This window comes from Mytilus galloprovincialis, chromosome 10 (genome assembly GCF_965363235.1).
Source record: "Mytilus galloprovincialis chromosome 10, xbMytGall1.hap1.1, whole genome shotgun sequence".
In the NCBI taxonomy this organism is placed as follows: domain Eukaryota; kingdom Metazoa; phylum Mollusca; class Bivalvia; order Mytilida; family Mytilidae; genus Mytilus; species Mytilus galloprovincialis.
Genome location: NC_134847.1, coordinates 20,218,725 through 20,241,148, shown reverse-complemented (window position 1 = coordinate 20,241,148; position 22,424 = coordinate 20,218,725). Strand labels below are relative to the sequence as shown.

At 31.5% G+C, this 22,424-nt stretch overlaps 1 protein-coding gene and 1 long non-coding RNA gene across 2 annotated transcripts; one reads left to right on the top strand and one right to left on the bottom strand.

Moving 5' to 3' along the window:
• Window positions 1–1,407: 1,407 nt before the first annotated feature.
• Window positions 1,408–14,472, bottom strand: LOC143047129 (uncharacterized). Its single transcript, XR_012969418.1, has 2 exons — window positions 14,091–14,472; window positions 1,408–3,974 (listed from the first exon to the last, which is right to left on the bottom strand). It is a non-coding gene; the product is annotated as an uncharacterized LOC143047129 (long non-coding RNA).
• Window positions 14,473–16,587: 2,115 nt separating this feature from the next.
• Window positions 16,588–22,372, top strand: LOC143047128 (baculoviral IAP repeat-containing protein 2-like). Its single transcript, XM_076220080.1, has 7 exons — window positions 16,588–16,680; window positions 17,570–18,410; window positions 19,282–19,457; window positions 19,901–19,967; window positions 20,189–20,341; window positions 21,008–21,136; window positions 21,558–22,372. Exons 2-7 carry the CDS (start codon window positions 17,591–17,593, stop codon window positions 21,755–21,757), a joined length of 1,545 nt encoding a protein of 514 aa, XP_076076195.1. The 5' UTR covers window positions 16,588–16,680; window positions 17,570–17,590; the 3' UTR covers window positions 21,758–22,372.
• The last annotated feature ends 52 nt before the right edge of the window (window positions 22,373–22,424 follow it).

Below are 22,424 nucleotides of genomic sequence, written 5' to 3'. Positions count from 1 at the left end.
ATATATATATATATATATATATATATATATATATATATATATATATATAAGTACCTTTGACTTTTGATACCTCTCCTGAAATTCTCTGTATTGAGTAATTAAAGTATATATGCATGTTCAGAGTACAGAAAAACAGAAGGTATAAAAATCGGTATTTGGAAAATAGGAGGAGGGCAAAAAAATGTGCCCAGTCCCTAAGTACCTTTGAATTTTGATACCTCTCCTGAAATTCTCCAGTCAGTATATTTTTTTTACAGTTTACATACGCTCTATTTCCCCGCGATTTCGCGGGTGTGTTCTAGTATGTATTAAAATATACAAATCCTGTATGTTGTTTTGGGAGCATGTTTTAGTCCGACGCATTTTTGTGAAACCATTCTAAGCAGCCATCACAAAAGAGTGATGCAGCAATGTGCACGTCTGTAACTGCTCTCTATACAATTCCATTATGCACTATATATTGTATAGATAGCTGTCTATTGTTGCCAACTGTAAGATGCCAGTGAGGTACGGTTATCTTTGTCGTTGGATCGCTGCCTCATTTACGCATATCCATATCTCCTTTTTTCATATGAATATGAAACGAATGGGAAATCGTACGTATCTATTGAGTGGATCTACGCGTTTCGTGTATGCAAAATATGTCTGTCCAAGTGCAATCTGCTGTCAGGGTTCCTGTCATTTATGTTCGTTTTTTTTTAATTTGTTTTAGTTCATTCTTTCCGACGGGATGATTTTTCTTTTGTTGTTCCCATGCATAAGCCATTGTCATATGTATAAAATTATTAAAAACATATTTGCATATTTGGACAGCCTTATACGAAAAGCAAAGGATCACTTCACACAGAAAATGAAAAAAAGTTGGAACAAATGATCTAATCATATAAGACATCGAAAAGAGGAAACTTCCCGTTAGTTTTAGTGTACAGTTATCATGGCACAACATCAATTCGAAAGTATCTTATGACTAAGACATGTCTTATGATGGTCTTAGGACATGTCATAGTCGTAAGATATGTTTTCGAAAGTGTCCCAAGTTACGATTTGCCATAACTTTTGTCGTAAACTTAAGACCCCTCGCGACATGACTTATGATGGTCTTATGATTGTCAACTAAAATTGTAATTAGTTTTCATGTATAATTTCATTTTAATCGCAATAAAAATGTTTGTTGTGTTTCCCAGTTAGCCAAATAGTAAAGATTTTATTTTTCTCAACTATGTGAATTAAAATTTGAATCTCCTGGGACATACAATTTGGAATTTTTTTTAACTCATTGTTTTGTATAATAAATATACATATTAGTTCGTTCCTAGTATAGTTAATTGTAACCAAGAACGGCTTCTGGTGGTCTTTTTATCTGATAAGAACGAAATGAAATATTTTTCAAAAAAATGACAACAGTGATAAGTTTTTACTGACAAGTTTATTGTAGGTCATGTATGTAGACTGCACATACCTTGACCGAGAAATTGAGTCATGGTCAGGGTTAATGCACTAATCTATGACCGAGAAAGTACTTTAAAACTATTCATGTTGAAGTAACGACATTCAAACATTACACATGCGTACAGGTGAGTAACGTGAGTAGAAAAGCACTGGTTCTTCACTGAAATTAAATGAGGTTCTATGGAACACACGTGTGATACGGTGCTTTTTGTCCGCAATTTACTTTTGTCCGCTTTTGCTTTCTTGTCCTATAATTTTGCTTTTTGTCCGACACTTTTGCTTTTTGTCCGTTGCTTTTTGTCTGTTTTGCTTTTGTCCGATAATTTTGCTTTTAATCTGTCGTCGTTAACTTTTACAAAAATCTTCTCCTCTGAAACTATGGACAAAATAAAAGCAAATATGACAAAAATCATCCTTAGGGTATTTTGTTTAAAAAAAAAAGTATCCTATTACCCCGCGGCCGCCCAGACATCAAGATGGACGCCATGTCTTAAAATAGTACATTCGTGTAAAATGTAGATTTTGGCTAATATCCATGAAACGAAAGCATTTAGACCCAATCTGACATGGGGTAAAAATATACACTGCCGAAATTTTTCAGACACATCAGACATTGCGTTTTAGGGTTAATTGCTGCCCCGGAATTGGTAATTTTAAGGAAAATTTTTGTTTTTTATTTGATAGTTTTATTTTTTAAGTCGTTATAACGATTAAGCTTACTTTTTATAATGACTTAGCCAACTACTAACTAACTTTTTTACTTAAAAACTACTTATTCTAAACACAATGTTTTTAACAGAGTTACGCTTGATTATATATTTTTTTTAATTTTAAATTCATTGATATTTTTCACTTATATCACATATTGATTTGTAAAATTCACAAATTCAATTACACCAAGTTTACTAAACGAAGATTTTGGCAAGATTTCTTTTTCATAAAGCAAGTATACGTCGTGGCATTTTACTAAAATTAACATACTCCCCAACCCACCGATTCAGAGGCCGATTATGCAAATTCGACTGATGACGTTTGGAGAAAACGTCATCAGTCGAATTTGCATAATCGGCCTCTGAATCAATTGGTATTTTTTTACAAAGACAGGTTTGCATTAAGCACATATTACAGTCTAACAACTATCACAGAATTATGTTTTGCACTTCTGTATAAGGCAGCTTGATTCATTGTTATGTGAAAACTTTCTCCGGAAGACAATTGTTTGACATGGGTCAACATTACAGGCAAGACTACCCCGAGGGGTAATGTATAATTTTGGCAGCGAGATATCTCATGTGAGAATTGTATACATGTCACTAGTGAAACAGTATTTTTTCCATCCCTTTGCAATACATGTACATCCTTTCTTGTATAAAGATTAAGTGACAATATAATCAAATAGTTCCCTTTTTCTTGAACTACAAAGGTATTATCTAGTAGAATTCTTTTTTCAAATTCTGCATTTTTCGTTGATTTCCATTGCAGACTTTGGAGTTTATGCTCAGAAGTACGAACATAAAACTGTTGTTCATTCAGTAGATACTTTTGAAACTGTGTGGTGATTGGAAAACTGAAGATGGTTAACTTGTTTAACAAAGAAAAACGATACAAGCCGGGTATGTTGTAGAAGTAAACGTCAAATTCATCAGAAGCTTGTAATCTGTGCATGTCAATTAGAGTTAGCGGAGCAGCCATTCCTTCAAATAATTCCAGTCGCGCACAAGTATTATTCAGACATGCTTGCATTTTGGCAGTTTCCATATTTGAGGTATAAATGTAAGAATGGAGTGTAAGTAAAACTAAATAAATGCCCTCTCGATGTACCATAAAAGTATGCGATGTTTTATTATACGCCCAAGGAAAAGTTCTATGATTACGACCATCCAGTCGCCACGAAAGCCTTCCGTTCAAATATCCAGAACTAAATGTTTCTTTTATGTTAAGTTTATATCTACCTAGTGCATATTCAGTTCCTTCTGGCAATGTTATCAATGATAAATAATTTGCATCATTATCAGTGTCACTTGGTTCCAATTTGTCGCGAGGAATATCAATAGTTTGTTTTCCACTTATTGCAGAAATAAAAAATAGAGACACTGGGATCCTTAGCTTGTCCGATATTTTCTGACAAAATTCTTTTGCTTTACCGTGATTTTTGCTGTGATGAATTTTGATACAAAAAATCCTTGTATGTTGCATGTTTAATTGACCGAAAAGAATACCATGATAGTCAATTTTAAATGTACAAATGCTGTTGTTGTACTGAACATGTTTCGATTCGCATACTTCTACTTTCCAGGAACATTTGGCCTCATGTTTGTAAATGGCGTATGACACCTTATTGTCCAGAGTATTTACATCCGGGAACTGTCCTAAGTGACCCAAACCACGTAGCAGACTATCGAGATTACGTCTTGTCAATGATTGTTGTATATGATAACAAGCGGCTCCAAGAACAATCAAAACAGTCACCCCTATCAGTGCTGATTTTAAATTCCATTTCGATCTTGTTATTGTGCAACTCTTTTCTGTGAAAAAAAAAATAAAAATAATATTTTGTAGTTTTTAGTTAGCCTTGGTAAGCAAATATACTCTTTACATAGCATATATATTCAAATTCTGAATCTGTTTGTAAAAATTGAATATTCTTTTAGCGAAAAAAATCTATTACTGAAAAATTATAACACCAGGTATTTCGATATCACACACTAGTCAAAATATTTACTTAAATTTATCATCGGTACAAGGACATCATTCGTATATATAAATCAACATGCAGATCGACATCTTAAACGTTCAGGTATTTCACATCCAATCTTTTATGGTTATATTCTTTACAAAGCACAAAAATGTCGGCATTCACCTTAAAATAGCATGTTTCTCTATTGTCATAAAAATTCATAATATCTAATGAAAATTAAGATTTAGCTATAACAAAGTCCTTATATTTCAATAAGGTAACTTTATTTGTTAATGGAAAATTGTTTTAATGTTAATTAGGCTTAAATTAAAAATTGTTTGCTCTCTCCTCTCTGTGATTAAAGTAAGATAACTCTAGTCAATTTTCCTAACATTCAATCATTATGGGAAGATGATATAGTTCTGTTTTCATTTATAGTCTTTTTCAGAAAAGTTCTAATTGTTTTGGGTAGGTCTCAATTACAATTTTACACTCTAGCATTCGGCATCAGTTAGAAGCTTCTGAAATAAAGTGGTGGCTATGGTGTACTGTTTTGTGTTTGTGCGTATGTGTGTTTGTGTTAGGCGTTATTATACTTCTTTCATGTATTTGTCTTAAGGGATCGAGTAAAGCAGATAAGTTACATCAGCTTTCTGCTTCATTTGAGTTCTGGCATAATGGTATACACCATATCGATCTTAGAAACAAATGCCTTTACGAGTAGAAGGACGAATGCTGTTGCGCATTTTTTTATGCATACCACAACCGTTGAAACATTGTATTCTTGACAGCACAATTAATGTTTTTCACCGGCATATTGTACCTCAAATTAAAAGTAGGAAAAAAGTGTGTTTTTTTTAATATTTCCAGGATATGGCTTTAATAGAGAGCAATTTCATGAATACTTGGAAGATGCTTTTTCTGTGACATAGTCACTTGTTTCAGAATATTTCCCCCTATTTACCTTAATGGTATATTAAGGTATAATAATTACATTAGATAGATATAGGAAGATGTGGTGTGAGTGCCAATGAGACAACTCTCCATCCAAATAACAATTTATGTTTCATTATAATACTTTATTCTGATTGGCTAACTGCACATCACGTGTTATTCCTTAAGCAATTGCATTACTCAATAAAACTTACCATTCATGATAACACGTGGTCCCACAATAAAGTGCACAGGTGAATTAAATAAAAATAATATAAAATTCGTGTTTTCATGATCATAGCTAAAAAATGTAATTATAAGTATCGAATGCTTAATTTTGTAACTTCATAGGGTTGTAAAAGCGTTGACCGTGCGCACATTTTTAGAATGAAGCGCTTCCGCGCTTTATACAAAATATTCTTTGGTCAACGCTTTTACACCCCAATGAAGTTACAAAAAGAAGCATTCAATTGATAAATAAAGGATTTTTTTTATTTTGAACGAGTGCCTGTGATCTGTGATTTAGAGCAGTTTGTCTCATCGCTCTAAGAAAGTTAGTGATGATGAAGGCAGATTTGATCTTGCTTAAATTTGACGTGTACGGTATAAATACAATGAGATAACAAAAGCATATTTATAAGATAACAAAATAATTCTTTATATTGGTATATATTAATTTTAAACATTTCAAAACAAATAAAAGAAATTATAGATATACATAAATGTCTTTGATAAACTAATGAAAATGCGAGTATGTAGTACATTACAAATTTTGTAACGATTTTAAATTCAATAAAAAAAAAACTACATGTATATAAGATAAAATTATAACCCTGTTCAAGGTAGACAATCAACATATTGACTTTATGAAATTGAACATAGACTCATAGTTCAAAGGAATATAACTCTTGTATACAAATGACACATCAATCGAATTATTTAGCTGCGAATTTGTGCGCCACCTTCAAGGAAGATTCTAAATTATCAATATAACCACAAGTTGTTAATCTATAGATACTGACGACTAATGAATGCTAACCACAGTTAAGAATATTTGTTTGAAATTTTTTAACACTTACTCAGAAAAATCGGCTCGAACTACTTGACTTTCAAAGCTCATAGTAACGTGTTAACACACTGATATGATATGGTTGTTAAACATAACAAACCTGTAATCGTATAAGACACTATACACCTCGTGTGCTTGCATTAACTTATCCAAAAATATATTTATTTCAAGCCTAAATATTTCGACTTGTTGTTTACGTTTTATTTTTAGAATTCTAATTTTGTCACAAATTCCGGTTAAGATTTGACTAAATACCAATATCCTGATATCGTCAGGTAAATATGCTACAGTTAAAAGCATACAAAACCTTTAAACAAACTTAGAAGGGATAAGTTACGATACTGTTGTCAGGTCATTAAAGATGTCATATTTTGGCTTTAGTATTGATTCACTTATAGGGTCTTTGTGTCGGAAATAATTAATTTTATTTCTCATTGTCATTTGGTTTAGTTTCTTTTGTTACCTTTTCTGACATCGGACTCGGACGTCTTTTAAACTGAGTTTTATTGTGCGTATTGCTCTGTGTTTTTTTTTTCTACATTGGCTAGAGGTATAGGGAGATGGTTGGGATCTAAGAAAAAACATGTTTTACCCCGCCGCATGTTTGTGCCTGTCCCGAGTTAGGAGCCTCTGTCTTTGTTAGTCTTGCGTGATTTGGAATCTGACCTAGTAAACATTTTTGTTTAGGGAACAGCTGAAGCACGCCTCCGGATGCGGGATTTTCTCGCTGTATTGAAGACCCATTGGTGGCCTTAGGCTGTTTTTTGTCTGGTTATTGTTTCTTTGACACATTCAATAAAAATGGACAGTTATAAGATTCATGCATTCGTTGAACCTAGAAACGCAAAGATATTTCAAGATAAATCATTATGACAAGTAGGATGGTATTTCTTAGGTTTCAAATACAAATGAGTGCTATCCGTACAGCGGCAAACATAGCAAGCGTATGCCTATTCAATATGGCTATTTAAGACGACGTAACTTTTACACAACATATACAAAAAATGGTGCGAAAAACAAAAAAAGAAATACATTATTAGTAAGATCAATTAATAAAATGTTTATAAGTTTACTAACAAACAGTGATGGATTTTAATTTTTTTTACATTACATAGTGATAATAATCCTATCAATTTTTGATAACATGTACATCTAGTTAAGTAATTAAGAATATGTGTATTCCACATGTCTACGACTGTCAAAAACTCACACTCAATAGGGTGATCTCGGGTGCACGGAAGGGTAAGCAGATCCTGCTCCAGCCTTCGCCAGAGTAAAGAGTCTAATAACGATTTTCACGAAATTTGACTAAATCTTGTCGTGCTGTTCATGTTTGCCTTTTGAAATGTCAATGATCTATCTTTTACGATTTAAAAAAAACGCATAAAAATTGGTAAAACCCGTCATTAAAGAGCATGCATGAACTCCAAATTGAGTCTGCATGACGGTTTCGGTCATGTTTGCTATTATAATTTTTCTCTATTTTACATATATATAATTGTATTATACGTCTCTGGTTTAAACATAATTATTTATAGTGGATTAGGAAACAAGTTATTGCAACTTATATTTATCACTTTGCGGGTATGAGTGCTGCCTTGTACCGGCTTTGCCTGCTCTTTTTCGAAATCTACAAGGGTGTCTTTTGCGAGCAAGAGATATGACTCTCTCTTAACACGGGTCAGCCATTTATCGTCCCTTTCAGACAGACTATCATCGTTTCCTCAAGACCATACTCGGAAATGTTGTCAAGGGAGAGCCGAAAAATAAGTCCCTGATATTTTCTTCCAGGAACAGGGATCGAACCAGGAACTTTTGTGATAGTAGTCCGATGCGCTAACCACTACACCACGGCTCTCTTTTACTGGTTTCTAGGAGAAAAATATATAAATGACATTCAAAGATAGCCATCTATTTTCATTTCTATGCCAGGCATGTTCCCTTCACGAATAGCTGCGCCCATGTAACGTTATTCAGTATAATATTGTAACCCATAATAAGATGATGTATGATTGCTGATGAGACAACCCTCCAAAAAAGAGACCAAAATGACATAGAAGTTTTAACATATATGTAGTAGGTCGTACGGACTCCGGCCATCAATAAGCAAAACCTATACTGCATAGTCAGTTATAAAATACCACGTAATTAAATGACAAATGTAAAATAAATTAAATTCAAACGAGAAAACTAACGACTTGGGGGATTAGCGTACAATTAAATTGCGAATGTGTCAAAGGGACACTGATGACCCTTGCATATCATATAAAGATATAAAGGGACATTACTGTAGAACGGTAAAAATGGCATTACCCACATCTGTGCTTGATCTGAGTTTTGTGGTAATAAGTTTTGTGCATAGGTTTCATAAAATTCAGTTGAGTAAATAAAACTTAAGTTAGAGGACAGAAACGAAAAAATTGTGTAATTTGTCTTAATAAAAACGACTGTTTTGCAACTACACAATAAATTTTGTTTTTGATTCAAATTGGTGTTTGGATCAGCAATATAAAGAGATATAACTTGAATAACTGAATTCCAAATGAATGTATATTGTTAATTTACATATTTGGGGATTTTTTTCCCAAGAAACAAGTACAGTCACCATGTTTTTTATTTCAGTTTCCTGGAAGTACTTTTTTCGAACATCAGACAGACAAATGTACAAGACCAACATACACTCATATGCGGCAAAGCTTAGCGAAAGGTAGTGCGACGTAATCAGTCAAACAAACTTTATTAGATTAACTCTCTAAGGAACGATCGTTTCCATTGGTCAATTCAAACCTTCGACTTCACACCTTCTAAAATAGAACACACATACTATAACGTTGAATGGACTGATTAATATTCACGTATCTGGTCAAGGTCGTTTAAAGCTTCCATCGACGTATTCTCATACATGATTCCAATCACAATTCTAGCTTTTATAAATGTGCATGTGAAATTCATTGGTTTTATAGTTTTCTGCAATTGGTAGTAAAGTTTAAACTTTAAAATCTTAACAGTTTTTACATCTAAATATTAATATTAAAATAATTTAAATGTCTCCTCTAGATCAAGGGACGACATCAAAAGTTCAATGTAGGATAAAAAAAAAAATCAATTCACATATTGTTTTCATTTACTCCCCCCCCCTCCCCCCCCTCCCCCCAAGTTGCTTATCCTGCATTTTCTTTTACTTAATGGACTCGATGGATTAACGTTGTACTTGAAAAATGAAACCGTACTTTACTACAAACACTTCATATTCTTTTCCAAGTTTTATGTATTCGACATAGGATAGCGATTTTTTTTCTGATTCCGTTTACTTGAAGAAAAAAAATCCCGAAATTGTAAGTAAATTCATAACATGTAACCAACCTTGCTTTGTTAAGAAAAAACGTAGATGGCCAATCATGGCACAGGGGATGATTAAATGTAGTTTATAAACTCCAACGATATACTTAGGTTTTGCTATTCTCGGTTGAAAAACGAACGTAAATTATATATTGTAAGTATTTAAAGACCGTTGAGTTTCCCGTTTAGATGGTTTTACACTCATGAGTAATTTTGGGGACCTTTATAGCTTGTTGTTCAGTGGCTCCGTGTTGAAGGCCGTAAATTGACCTATGATGGTTTACTTTTATAAATTGTTATTTGGATGGGGAGTTGTCTCATTGGCACTCACACCACATCTTCCTATATCTATGTAAATAGAAACAAACAGTTTTTAAAAAAGTGTTTATTCATTAAATCATTTAAATGTATCGATAAAAAGGTGAGTGTCTTCTTGTACATGTGCATTTAGTCATCCTTAATTTCTTGATATTTTGTTTATCAGTTTAGGCAGCAACCATTTGATTTTCTGGGGGGGGGGGGGGCTATGGTTTTTTTTTCTGGACAAATTTTTTTTTTTCGCCTATGGCGAAAAACAATCTATTTTTTTCGCGACAAGTCGAAAACAATTTTTTTCTTTCAATTTTAGCATTACATATAGTGGCAGCTGAGGGTGAAACAAACAATTTTTTTTTCTCAGAATCAAAAACAAATTATTTTTTTCTCCAAAAACTGGAAACAAACTTTTTTTTCCAAAAAAAACCATAGCCCCCCCCCCCCCCCCCCCCAGAAAATCAAATGGTTGCTGCCTTACCATACACGTTTCGTTTTGTATTTCATTTTAAATACGAATACATGCTACATATACTTTAGCGTATAGTCCAACAATGTTATGCAGCTCTATTCTTACAGTATAAAATTGAAAGATAAATGTTCATCCATTTAAAATCGAAAACAGTATATTTGTATTTAAAAAAGAAGATGTGGTATGCTTGCCAATGAGACAACTCTCCACAAGAGACCAACATGACACAGAAATTAACAACTATAGGTCACCGTACGGCTTTCAATAATGAGCAAAGCCCATACCGCATAGTCATCTATAACAGGCCCCGAATTCAAACAAGAGAATTGTTCCTTATAAACTACGATTTCTCACAAGTATTAATTTATCATTTAGTTCCACACATGCATAAGAAATAATCTTCGCCGATGTAACATTTCAATTTATTACAACAACCTGCCTTCACTGAATTCATTCAGGTGCACCAATGATACGATTAAAGTTATTTTGTTTCTATCTTTTGGGGACAATTTACTCCGTTTATGGTACGCTTATAGCTACATTTTTGTACTGTGGGTATGTTTTATAGCATGAAAATAATAAAAGAGGAATGTCAGTGCAACCCTGATTAATTATTGTAATGGATCAGTGTTATGAGATACTTATTATAAGTAACTACGACATTGTTAGGATTATAACCTATCGTCAGTATGAAAGAAATTAAAAGTGGTTCATATATTCATCCGTATAAAAGCGGCACATGTATTTTATTTTATCCTTGTCTATATTTCTCATCATGCCGGGTACAAAATAATTGAGTTGCTGCATGCAAAGAACTTAATTAGAATATTACTTAAAACAAAATATCAGTATAATATTTCGACCCCACTATTTGAAGTTAACAAAACATTTATTTATTTATTTTGACCAAAGGTTTGTAAACTATAAAAATCATTGTTTTTACGTTCATAGTAACATAGTAAATTCCATTGTCGGTCACCTGTGTCAATTCACGTGCACACTGACTACATTATTGTTGTATTTAAATCTTTCGGCCAATGAAATGAGACGTAACAAATTGTTTGTTTGTGATCCGCCAGAATGTTATCAATGAACTATCAAACGCTAAAGTCGACTGCATTTCAGTATAATTACAAACATTATATAATACGCTATTAATTGGAGCTTTAATTCAGATTTTATTTTTTTGTATAATTATCAATACAAAATATATTGCATATTGTGTATTTTGATCACCGTGTCCCTTTGTTCGTTACATCTTTTATATATGTTGTGTACAAGTTATCATTTTGTACAAAATAATTGTACAAATTATAATTTGTATTTTGACTTTGTAATTTGTACAAAAAATGCCTGCACACATTATAATTTGTACAAAATAAGGCTTAATTTCACTTATAACTTGTACAATATTTTACATAGAACAAGTTTCAAATTAATTGATAAAAAATCATTTCCATTTTAATTACGAATCTTTAAAAGTTTAAATCTGGAATTTGTGTAACGGACAAAGAAGAGTCACTGATTGATTCTAGTTGATTTTTGCATGCTTAAGACTCCTGATAAATTACCAGCTATTGTCCTTACACCATAGCCAAAATTTCCTACTTCCAAACCAAAGAGAAGAAAAATGTCAAGTTATTTATAAGCGACTTCAGCAGCTCTCTTATATTTCAGAGCTCTAAACACGCTTTTGGTAAGATGATCTTGATAGTGCATTATCCATTTAAATTCATGGTCGGGGGCAGATTGCAGGTCTACAAGTCAACCTTTACAGTTGAAGTCAGCAGAAATTATAGGTTTAACAACAAGTTTTGATATGTCAGTACGTTTTCGTTTCAAGATACATTGTTCACAGTTGGTTGTAAATATGCGTATTGCTATCCGGCTAATGATCTGTGAAACAGTTAAGTTCATATGGTCTTCTGTTTTGTGACCTAATAGATATAGGAAGATGTGGTGTGAGTGCCAATGAGACAACTCTCCATCCAAATAACAATTTAAAAAAAGGTAAACCATTATAGGTCAATGTACGGCCTTCAACACGAAGCTCTTTAAATAATACTTGTACACCCTTATTAACTGTGATCATATAGTTACGATTTTAGGTTGATGTGCGGCCATAGTGACAGCAATCTTCTGTATGTAATTATACTGCATAGTATAATGTGATACATCGTCATGAACATGCATGAAAGATTTGCTACTGGAAGTTAAGCAACCAACAATCAATCAATTAAAATTCCAGGATTTGGTATACATGTAATTTTTTATTTTTTATCATTATTGTACAAGTTTTAAGTGAAATTACGCCGTATTTTGTACAAATTGTAATTTGTACAAGCACTTTTTGTACAAATTATAATTTGTACAAAAAAATTGTACAAATTATAATTTGTACAAAAAGTGCTTGTAATTTGTACAAAAAAATTGTACAAATTATAATTTGTACAAAAAGTGCTTGTACAAATTACAATTTGTACAAATTATAATTTGTACAATTTTTTTGTACAAATTATAATTTGTACAAAATGATAACTTGTACACAACATATATGCTAAATCCAACCACTAGTCAGCAAGTGAAATCTTTAGGCTCCTTTATTAAACAGTCTATGGAACTGAGGACAGGGGGCACTTGAGGTCATTTGTTGTGTTTAATGTTTAATGTTTTGGTTTATTTTTATTTTTTATGTTTTTAATGTCATCATTATATTGTTGTTATTACATGTAATTGTCATGCCTTTGGCCCTCTTATGGGTGTAACTTGTGCTTTAATAAAGTAAAATTTAAAAAAAACGGCTTGGTATAAACTACATTTTGGAAGATTATTGAAAAAATTCCATCGTCTTTAAATTAGAGCCCCTATGATATACCTTCAAAAGAGAAACAATGTCTGGACATTGGAACACGATTTCAATTTTAGGGGTTGGAGTACATTTTTTCTTTTGTACTGTTATCTCCGTTTTCGTCTATGATATTGAAATGTTTGCCAGTAACTGCAGTGTGTATATTTACAATATAAATTTTAAAACCTATTGAAATATTTTCCAGAGATTCATTCGAAAAGACTTCCGAAATTTCATAAATTTGGTGTAAAATGACAAAGGGCACATTGATAACAGAAATAAGAAGCGCCGTTGGGCGTTGGTCATGATACTACTATGTGGCTTAAATTTTTAAAACAGAATAATAAAGTACTAATACCACTCATAACTGTTTTATCCAGGTTTTTATTATTAAAAGTAGTAAATTAAGAAAATGTAAGTATTGTCGCATATGGCAGAATAAATAGTACCACTTCCCCTACACTATTAACCCGCCACATTTTTGCGCCTGTCCCAAGTCAGGGGCCTCTGGCCTTTGTTAGTCTTGTATATCTTCAACTTTAGCTTCTTGTGTATAATTTGTAGTTTAGTATGGTGTTCATTATATGATATGAAAATGGTCGCACATTGTTAGAAATAAAAAAAAAAACATTTATGCCAACGAACGTATAATACAAATGGACAGGAAATATGAAAAAAATTTGAAAGAGATTGATAAACAAAATTTAATCTTCTAACCGAGTTTCTGTGTCTAATAGTATATTTTCTACCGAATCTATGGTTAAACTATATTCACGCAAATCGGTTATTTTTATACAACAAGAATGATGCAATATATATACTCCGAGATTTATTATTTAATTTTAGTTATGAATAATTCCTCTTCACTAACATTGTTTTATATTTAGCTACAATCAATGCTTATATTGCCATGTGCGATGGTTCCTCGAGATTTCTCATTTTCATATATCATTTAGGATGTTTTAAGATAAATAGTGAATATACTACTTACCGTCAATGAATCTGGATTCTGTGGAAAAATCTTGTTTTACGCCTGGAGAAGTTCCGTTTTGGTCTAAAGTTGTGTTATTTGTAGGACTGATGTCTTCATTATCGTCACCAATTAAATTAGTTTCGTTCTCAGCCTCATTTATATCAGTTCGTTTACCAACATCTATTTCTATTGTATTACCTAGTTTTAAATTTCCCTCGGCTTCGTCAATAAAGTTCATGACATCTGACTCAATTCAATAGATAATAAAATTGAAACTTCTGTTCTAATGCTTGACACTGCGCTTGGTATAATAGTTAACATCTCATTGGTTTTGTATAACTTGCATGTCCACATGGTCCCTTACTGCTCATTTAAAGGATTCACCTTCTTTAGTCATTTGCTTTTCTTTTTTAACATGATTGACATTTGTTTACTAGTTGTTTTCTTATAACATGTATAATTGTGTCAGTTCTAAAAATAACTATATAAAAAAGAAGTATATATAGTACATTTATGACATTGGAAATCCACAATTTTAATTTACAGTATTTAAAGTATAACAGTAAACTGCACAAATATTATTAAAGTATTGTCGTAACTAGGTAAGTTCATTTCATTTGGTTAAAACTTTTTAGATTTGACGGACGGGAAAGATTGCAAGCATATAAAATATGAAATAAAAATTAATTCAAGAAAAGCCATGAACAGTTTACATATATTATATATGATTTAAAAGAATCCTCATGTAGAAATTGTTAATATATAACCCCACCATGAAATGAAAGCTAGGATCGTCACTATAACAAACGTAATATAATTATCAACGAGTCATTTCATGTGTATTTGATATCTAATTTTAAAAGTTCATGTATACGAGTTTCGAGTCTAAAACTATACTTGCCTCTCCAGCTTTACTCACAAAATGAAGATTTCCCCTAATCATGGACTTACAAAGGTCATACACATTTAACATTATAAACTCAAGATTTTCATCACCGTGTATCATCGTACAGCGGATATAGGTACTAACCAAGCGGGCGTGAGCGATTTTGATCTTACACGGTAACGAAAATCTTTGTTTTGTTCACATAATATCAATGTTTTCTTCAATCTAAGCATAATTGTTGATTTGAGAAATGATTTGGTCTTAGGTTGATGATAAGAGATGTCTCATTATTTTCCCAAAACAAGAGGGATTACTAAAACATTGTACAAGCATGTGCAAATACTTTTCAAAGAAGTTGGACCTCGTCTCATCCGATATAATTCTATATTCATTGCAACTCTTTTTCTGATAGAAGGTCAATGTGTTTGTGTAATAAGTATAGCTGTTTCAATAATTGGCATTGAAATCTTTCATACCTATTTTATTTTCCGATATTTTATCCCTGAAGAAGCGTTGTGTACGGTGTTTAGATGACCACATAAATCCGTATGTACGGTGCATAGTTAAGTTGTTGTACACCGTACACAAAAACTTTATTTTCACACTCGTTTATTACCCAAAAAGTTTCAAGGAATAAGTAATCACAGGTAGGTTTATGATTGGTAACTATTACTTTTGCCCTGTATTAGGTTTCTTTCAGATAAAACATGTAAATGTCTCAACAACTGTTTCGAAATTGAAAGTTGGTGTTGACATTCACAACTATTTGCGCATGTACAAGTTAATTGTTCTTATTAGAATATCAAAGTTGTTTTATGAATAGGAAAAAATCGATGCGAAAATTATTTGGGAGCAGGAATTTCAAATGTTGAGAAATGTACATTGAATATTGATAAAGCAAAACAAAGATTTTCGTAACCGTGTAAGGTCAAAATCGATCATGCCCGCTTGGTTAGTACCTATATCCGGTGTACTGATGATACACGGTGTTCATTGTCAAAGAATTATACAAATCCTAACCTTGATCACACTGATCTTTTTAATGCTTTGCTTTTCTTAGTTCTAAAAGCATCATCTTTTTTGTTGAGCATGACAGTTTTTTTCCTTTGAGAGAAACAAATCATTTTGAGTTTTAATATGTATATGAAACCGGGAAAAAAAAACGTAAAAAACACATCGATAGGCTGGATCAAGAATTTATTTTGAATTTTCAGTGTCGTAATTTCGTATTAATTTTGCTGTTAATTTTCAATGGTAACTATTTTTCATTTGTTAAACTATAAGGGAATTTTTATCACAACATTGAGAATCATATTTAAAACACTCCCCACGATGAATGTCGCTGCTTACGTACATAGATAAGTACCCTTGTCCCAAACATCAAAAATAAATCTACAACCTGCAAAATTAACATTCATATCATATTGTGAGTGAGAAAGTAAATTTTATTTACAGTAGACATATATGTACAATAAAAAGGCTCTAATAACAATAAACATGATTCAACCTCTTACCACTGATATATTTTTACTATTCATATAAATTTTCAAAAACGTGTATTATCTATTTATAACAGGGATTTTCCATTAATTTTTCTATATTTAACTTAATAATTTCCAAATCTATTATTAGATTACAATTCACGCAACGTCCCCGAAGGGCAGACAAACAACGCCAGTTACACATCTGTAATACAGTTGTAAGAGGGAGGAATTATAAGTTGTAAGTATAAATTTATTTTAGAAAAATATGTTATTCAAAGATTATTAAGGAGTTCATGATAAAAATGAAAATATATGTAGCATTTAAAAGTGTATTACGTCACATTTCAGTACTGTACAGTCATTTTGAAAGGCACATATTTGTAATCTGATCGCGCACTGACTAAGGAAGAATTATGTCCTGTTGTATTTTTTTGTTTTTTTTGTTTCTTCGTATTGAAAAAGTTTGTTAATTTATACCTAGTTTTTTCAAGTAATCAATTGCTTGCGAATTATTTAGAGTGGCTTGTTACGACTTGAAAGCTTTCTTAATCAAATGTACGCCATTTTGAATATATTGTCAAGTGCCTATTTATAGATTTAGATTTGACATATATAAAAGAGTTATTGAATTTTAAGGCATGATATTAAAGAGAGAAATTACTAATTGGGTTTTTATTATTAATTCTTTTGGATATGAATAGGGTCATCGTTAAGTGCGAATACAAATGTTACAATGCTTTAAGTGTAAACAATATTCTATATATATATATGAAATATCAATGTTTTTTGTTTAACTTTTTTCTACTTTGGACTATACGTTCAAATAAGCAATGATTTGTATAGTATGGTCTTATTGTATAAATCCTTGGTGTAAGTCAATTCGGTGATCATCAATTTGACAGGCTGTATGAATGCCTTTAGGCCTAATAGGAACGATATTATATAAAATACGGCTCTGTGACAATTGAGATTGTAATTAATGTCAAAGTAAAAATAATAATAAATAATAAAATTACGTTCATACTTAATTTATAACTGAAAGAACCTCATTTGAATTTAAACACATTATTTACTGTAAATGAAATAGGAAACATGCAATTCACGCTGTTTTTGGTTGTTTTTTTCAGTTTCAAAAATAATATAAGAACATGTCAGACATAGAAATAGACAGTCTACCTCCGGGTAGCCAACTGAATGACTTTAGTGGTTCGTATCATTCTAATCAGAGAAGTTATCCACAGCGTTCAATATTTCCTGATGGTCTTTCAAGAGATAACTTTGCCTTTAGTGGAGATGAATCTAGACAAGTGTCTCATCCAAGTGATAGTTCAAGACTAAGTGAAAGAACTACATTTACTGGAACCAATGGAAGTGCTCACGGTATATATCGAAATTCAATAAATGTGACAGCTAATTCTAGTCCTGGATATAATCTTTCGTTTAGACAAACTTCTAGCAACAATGATACAAATTCTGGATATAATTTTTCGCATCGACATAACGTGGGAGCCAATGATTGTGGATATAATTTTTCGCATCGCAATAACACCAGTGACAATGAAAGTGATGGATATAATTTTTCATATCGACCTAATGCGAGAGACACTGATAATTCTGGATATAATTTTTCACACAGAAACGAAAATGACAGAACGAATAGTCAAAATAATCAGTCAATTTTGCATTCTAATAATTCTAGTAATGGACATAATATTTTTCAAAATAGCGAAACTTCAGTGCCTGAAATAAGTAATCTTTCAATGAATGAATCGGATTCAAGTTTTGTGTTTAACAGACCCCAATCTCACGTGAATACCAGACACAACCAACAACATGCACAGATTAAACTAGAAAACTCAAAATACGCTAATTATAGGAACGAGGCTCAGAGAATTCAGTCATATGCATATTCAACAGCTCCTGTGAGGAGTCCTCAGACCATGAGTGATGCTGGATTTTTTGCAATAAGTAAGTGTAATGTAACTTCATAGAATACTTTCTGTAAGTGGCTTTAACGAATCAGGTGCCACAAAGCACAGGTGTGGGACATTTGACAATATTTACGAAAAAGTCTGAAATCGGTTAAAAAAAAAACCGACCTAATCATCTGATAGTGATTTTTCTGGTGAATTTATTTAGTTTGATGATATAAGGCTTGTGATATTGTATGACTTGCCTGTCTTGTTTAAGACTGGAAGCAATTTGTAGATACATAGTTTGGTTATTTCTGAGTTGCTGTCTCCTTAACGTTTACCCAATAGCTATTTTTGTTTGTTAATGTCAAATGAAACTTTACTGTTGTATTGATTTCTCATAAATGTATTGTTAACAGAATCACTTGGAAATCCCAAATATATTTAAATTAACGGGAAAACCAAAACAGGAAATCGAAAGAAAAACTAAGATTATTTTTATCAACACAACTTTTTTTTCCAGATACAAAAAAAGTTGCATTATCATGATTAAACATGTTGCAAGTGCCAATTGAGGGCGTTGTTTAACAGGGCTACATAGGGATCAATATAATAATGCATGCGGATGAAATTGAGAGAGCCTGAGAGAAATGCATGCATTATACTTTTTATCAACAAAAGATAACTTTGTCAAGGATATTCGTTATCTTTCTTTAAATTTCAACTTAATGAAATATGGCTGTGTTTAGTTTGCATTGATTGTTGTTTGCGCAATACCCAGAAGCAAATATTTCGTGCATATTGAGAATGTCATTATGAGAACATGCACATTTTTCTCTATTTTTAAATATATTCAATGTTCTTTATTTTTCATTTTTTTTTTTGTATGCAAATTACAACTAAATAATCTATGTCTATGTTGCTAGGTAACCAAGATTTTGTACGTTGTTTTCACTGTGGTATTGGTTTGAGGAATTGGGAGGATGATGACGACCCTTACGTGGAACACTGTCGATGGTCTCCTAATTGTCAGTATATGAAATTAAAGAAAGGACAAGCTTTTATTGATGCTGTACAGGAGGCTGTAAGGAAAGTCCAGTTGGTATGTATATATAGTGCTGAAAAATTTATTTATTCTCCATTGCTATAATCTATGAAAAAATTCTATTCCGTCGAAGCACCAATCGTTGTCGTTTTCACTGTTCTTAATTACTCCTGGCATACAAAGTAATAATTTCTCAACTTACATCAGTGCTGGTGAAAGTACTAGTATGTGCTAACATTTAATATAAAACTAATAATCATTAGTGATTTTATAAACGGGGATTTTTAAGGAAAAATAGGTTATTGATTTGAGGATGGACGGCGGGCTGCTGCCAAACAGTATCCGTTCATTAAGTTTAACATGAAAACGTTTTGACGAAATCTTTTAGAATTAGATATGTTTATATTTCCTGTGACTTATTAAGTAAAATAACTGTTACAAACATTGACAATGTACAGTTTAGAAACCTTTGTTTATATACAATGTATATGTGATTTCAGGAAGAAGCTCTTGGTCAGTCAGACACGAGAGATGGTGCTCAAGCAGACGGAACTGTTACATATTCAGGTCAGTTTATATCACATGATTTTCTATCCAATATAAACTTAAATAAAATGTATTATATTTTAAACCTGTGTTAAAAGAAATATTTAAATGCCTTATTATACATGTTATATTAAGTTGAAAATAGAATATATAAAAGACTTTTTATTATTGAATTGAAACTGAATAAAATATATAAAAGACTTTTTTATTGAATTGAAAAAAAATATTTTTTATAATTTCAGATATAGCAGAAGACGGAGAAAACATTGAATCTTATCCAGCCTCTGTTTTACAGAAGAACCCACTTCTATCTAGTGCTGCCCAGAGTGTTATAGAAATGGGATACTTACCACGCATTGTAAAGAGAGCTGTAGATAACATTATAAAAGAACATGGTAATTATTATATAATGATTGGGCTTCTATACTATAAAACAACGATAAAATGAGTTTGAAAATGCCTCAAGTCATCAGATTGGCATGAAGCACAAAAAATAAGTAACACAAAAACAAGAGAGATGACCTCCCCATCTAAGAGTATTCACAGTTCAAATCCATTAACAACGAAAGAAAAATCATTATAATATAAATCAGTACACGATAAATGGATTTAGTATAACATGTATAAAGCGGACGTGTACAGTTTATTGAGAAAAGCTTAACCTTGTGCAATACAAGTATACAGCATCCACAGGATACTAGATAATAACTTTTCATAACTCAATAGCAATACATATGTTTTAACTTATTATAACAAAATCAATTTTAGTACTGGTAAAAGCATTTTTTAAATGTCTCATCTCATTGTGAAAGTCAAACTGATAACCTTGAAAAATTTAAAGGATTTCTCAGTTTACATTGATTGTATCGCAAGTTAAGGCTCTATAAACAACATCACTGTAAACAATAGGATGTGATGTCCTATTTGTAATAAGAATTCTAGTAACAGCCAAACCATCGAAACAAATTTGCTATTTAGATTAAAAAAAATTATTGAGTGTTCAAAGCGCAATTGCAAAAATATGAGATTTTTTTACCAAGGATATTTTTATTACTTTAAAGGTTTGAGTGGTTTAACTGGACATAGAATTGCAAATTTAGTTATGGATATGGAGGCAAAAGGAGAAAAAGTAATGATACCAACACAACAAGTTTCTGAACCTAACATGGACAAATCAAAGATAAATGAAGGTAAAAAGGGGGAGGAAAATAACAAAAGCAGTGGAAACATTGAATGAATAATGCTTAAATATCCATATATATAAATTATTTCTAATTTGTTTTACAAAGTAAAGAACAATCTAAGAAACGGCAAAGCAGAGCTGAAAACTGACTCAGAAGAAAGAGTTTCTACATGTATGTGGCTGACTAAAACCGGCTGGGAACTACAGTTATAAAAGACGTTTTAGGGCAAGACATTGAAAAAGGAGAAAATAACTAAAAAGGCAGACAATTGCTTTGCCCTTAAGAACAAACACAACTAAGGATTATTAATTAGTGTTATATAAGGACTAAATAAAAATAGAAGTAAAGCATTACATGTACATGTAACAGCTTAATACCATATTTCCTAAAAGTTTAAACTTAAAATGATTTGTTATTTGTTTTGCAGAAGCTAAACGTAAACTTGAAGAACAGAATAGAGAATATAAAGAGAAGATATCTTGTGTTATATGTTGTGAGAATGAGAGATCGATTACCTTTCTACCATGTGGACACTTGGTTTGTTGTGCTCAATGTGCACCTGCATGTTCATCATGTGCAGTGTGTAGAAAAGAAATTAAAGGCACAGTTAAAGTAAGTCTTCGATGAGAAGAAGGCTTTTAACTTTTAAAAGAATAAAATAAAATAAATAACGTTATGAAATTCATCATATTATTACTTTTATTAACCTTTTAAAATTAAAATGATTTACAATAAAGTAAACTGGGTGCATAGACCATTAAGAACAGTGAGATATCATATATCTACTGTCCATTTTGTGTTTCGCATGTTTTTATATGGGCATTTCAAATGTAATATATACTTTACATAAATAATTGAAAAATGTAAATAGAGTCCTCCTTTGATACTATAAATCTGTGTGTGTAATTTGTTGATTCGTTATCTTTAATGACTCCCTTGCTTCAAAGTAATAAAAGAAAACTATTTTTATTATAAAATATGTAATATTCTAATTATAATATGTATGCCTATAAATGATCATAAATAATAGTGAACAGAACTTAAATATATTGGATCTCATATAAAAAATACTTAACTGGTTTTATTAAGCAGTTGTTAATTAAGCATAGGGAATGTGTAATAAATTAATAAATTATTGTAAATATTTTATATTGCTTATTCTTTCTTATTTGACAGTGTGTATTCATTGTGATAGAAAACTTATAAATGTGATTATATTTATTAAATGAACAATAAGTAGATTATTTGACTTGTTTATTGTATTCTGCATTGTTTTGTTTATTTAATTGAATAT

Bases quoted from the DNA above. Each gene is read 5' to 3' on its own strand.
- LOC143047128 (XM_076220080.1), top strand. From the start codon at position 17,591: ATGTCAGACATAGAAATAGACAGTCTACCTCCGGGTAGCCAACTGAAT. The intron at 18,411-19,281 runs GTAAGTGTAATG...CTATGTTGCTAG, and splicing joins TGCTGGATTTTTTGCAATAA to GTAACCAAGATTTTGTACGT. The intron at 19,458-19,900 runs GTATGTATATAT...ATGTGATTTCAG, and splicing joins CTGTAAGGAAAGTCCAGTTG to GAAGAAGCTCTTGGTCAGTC.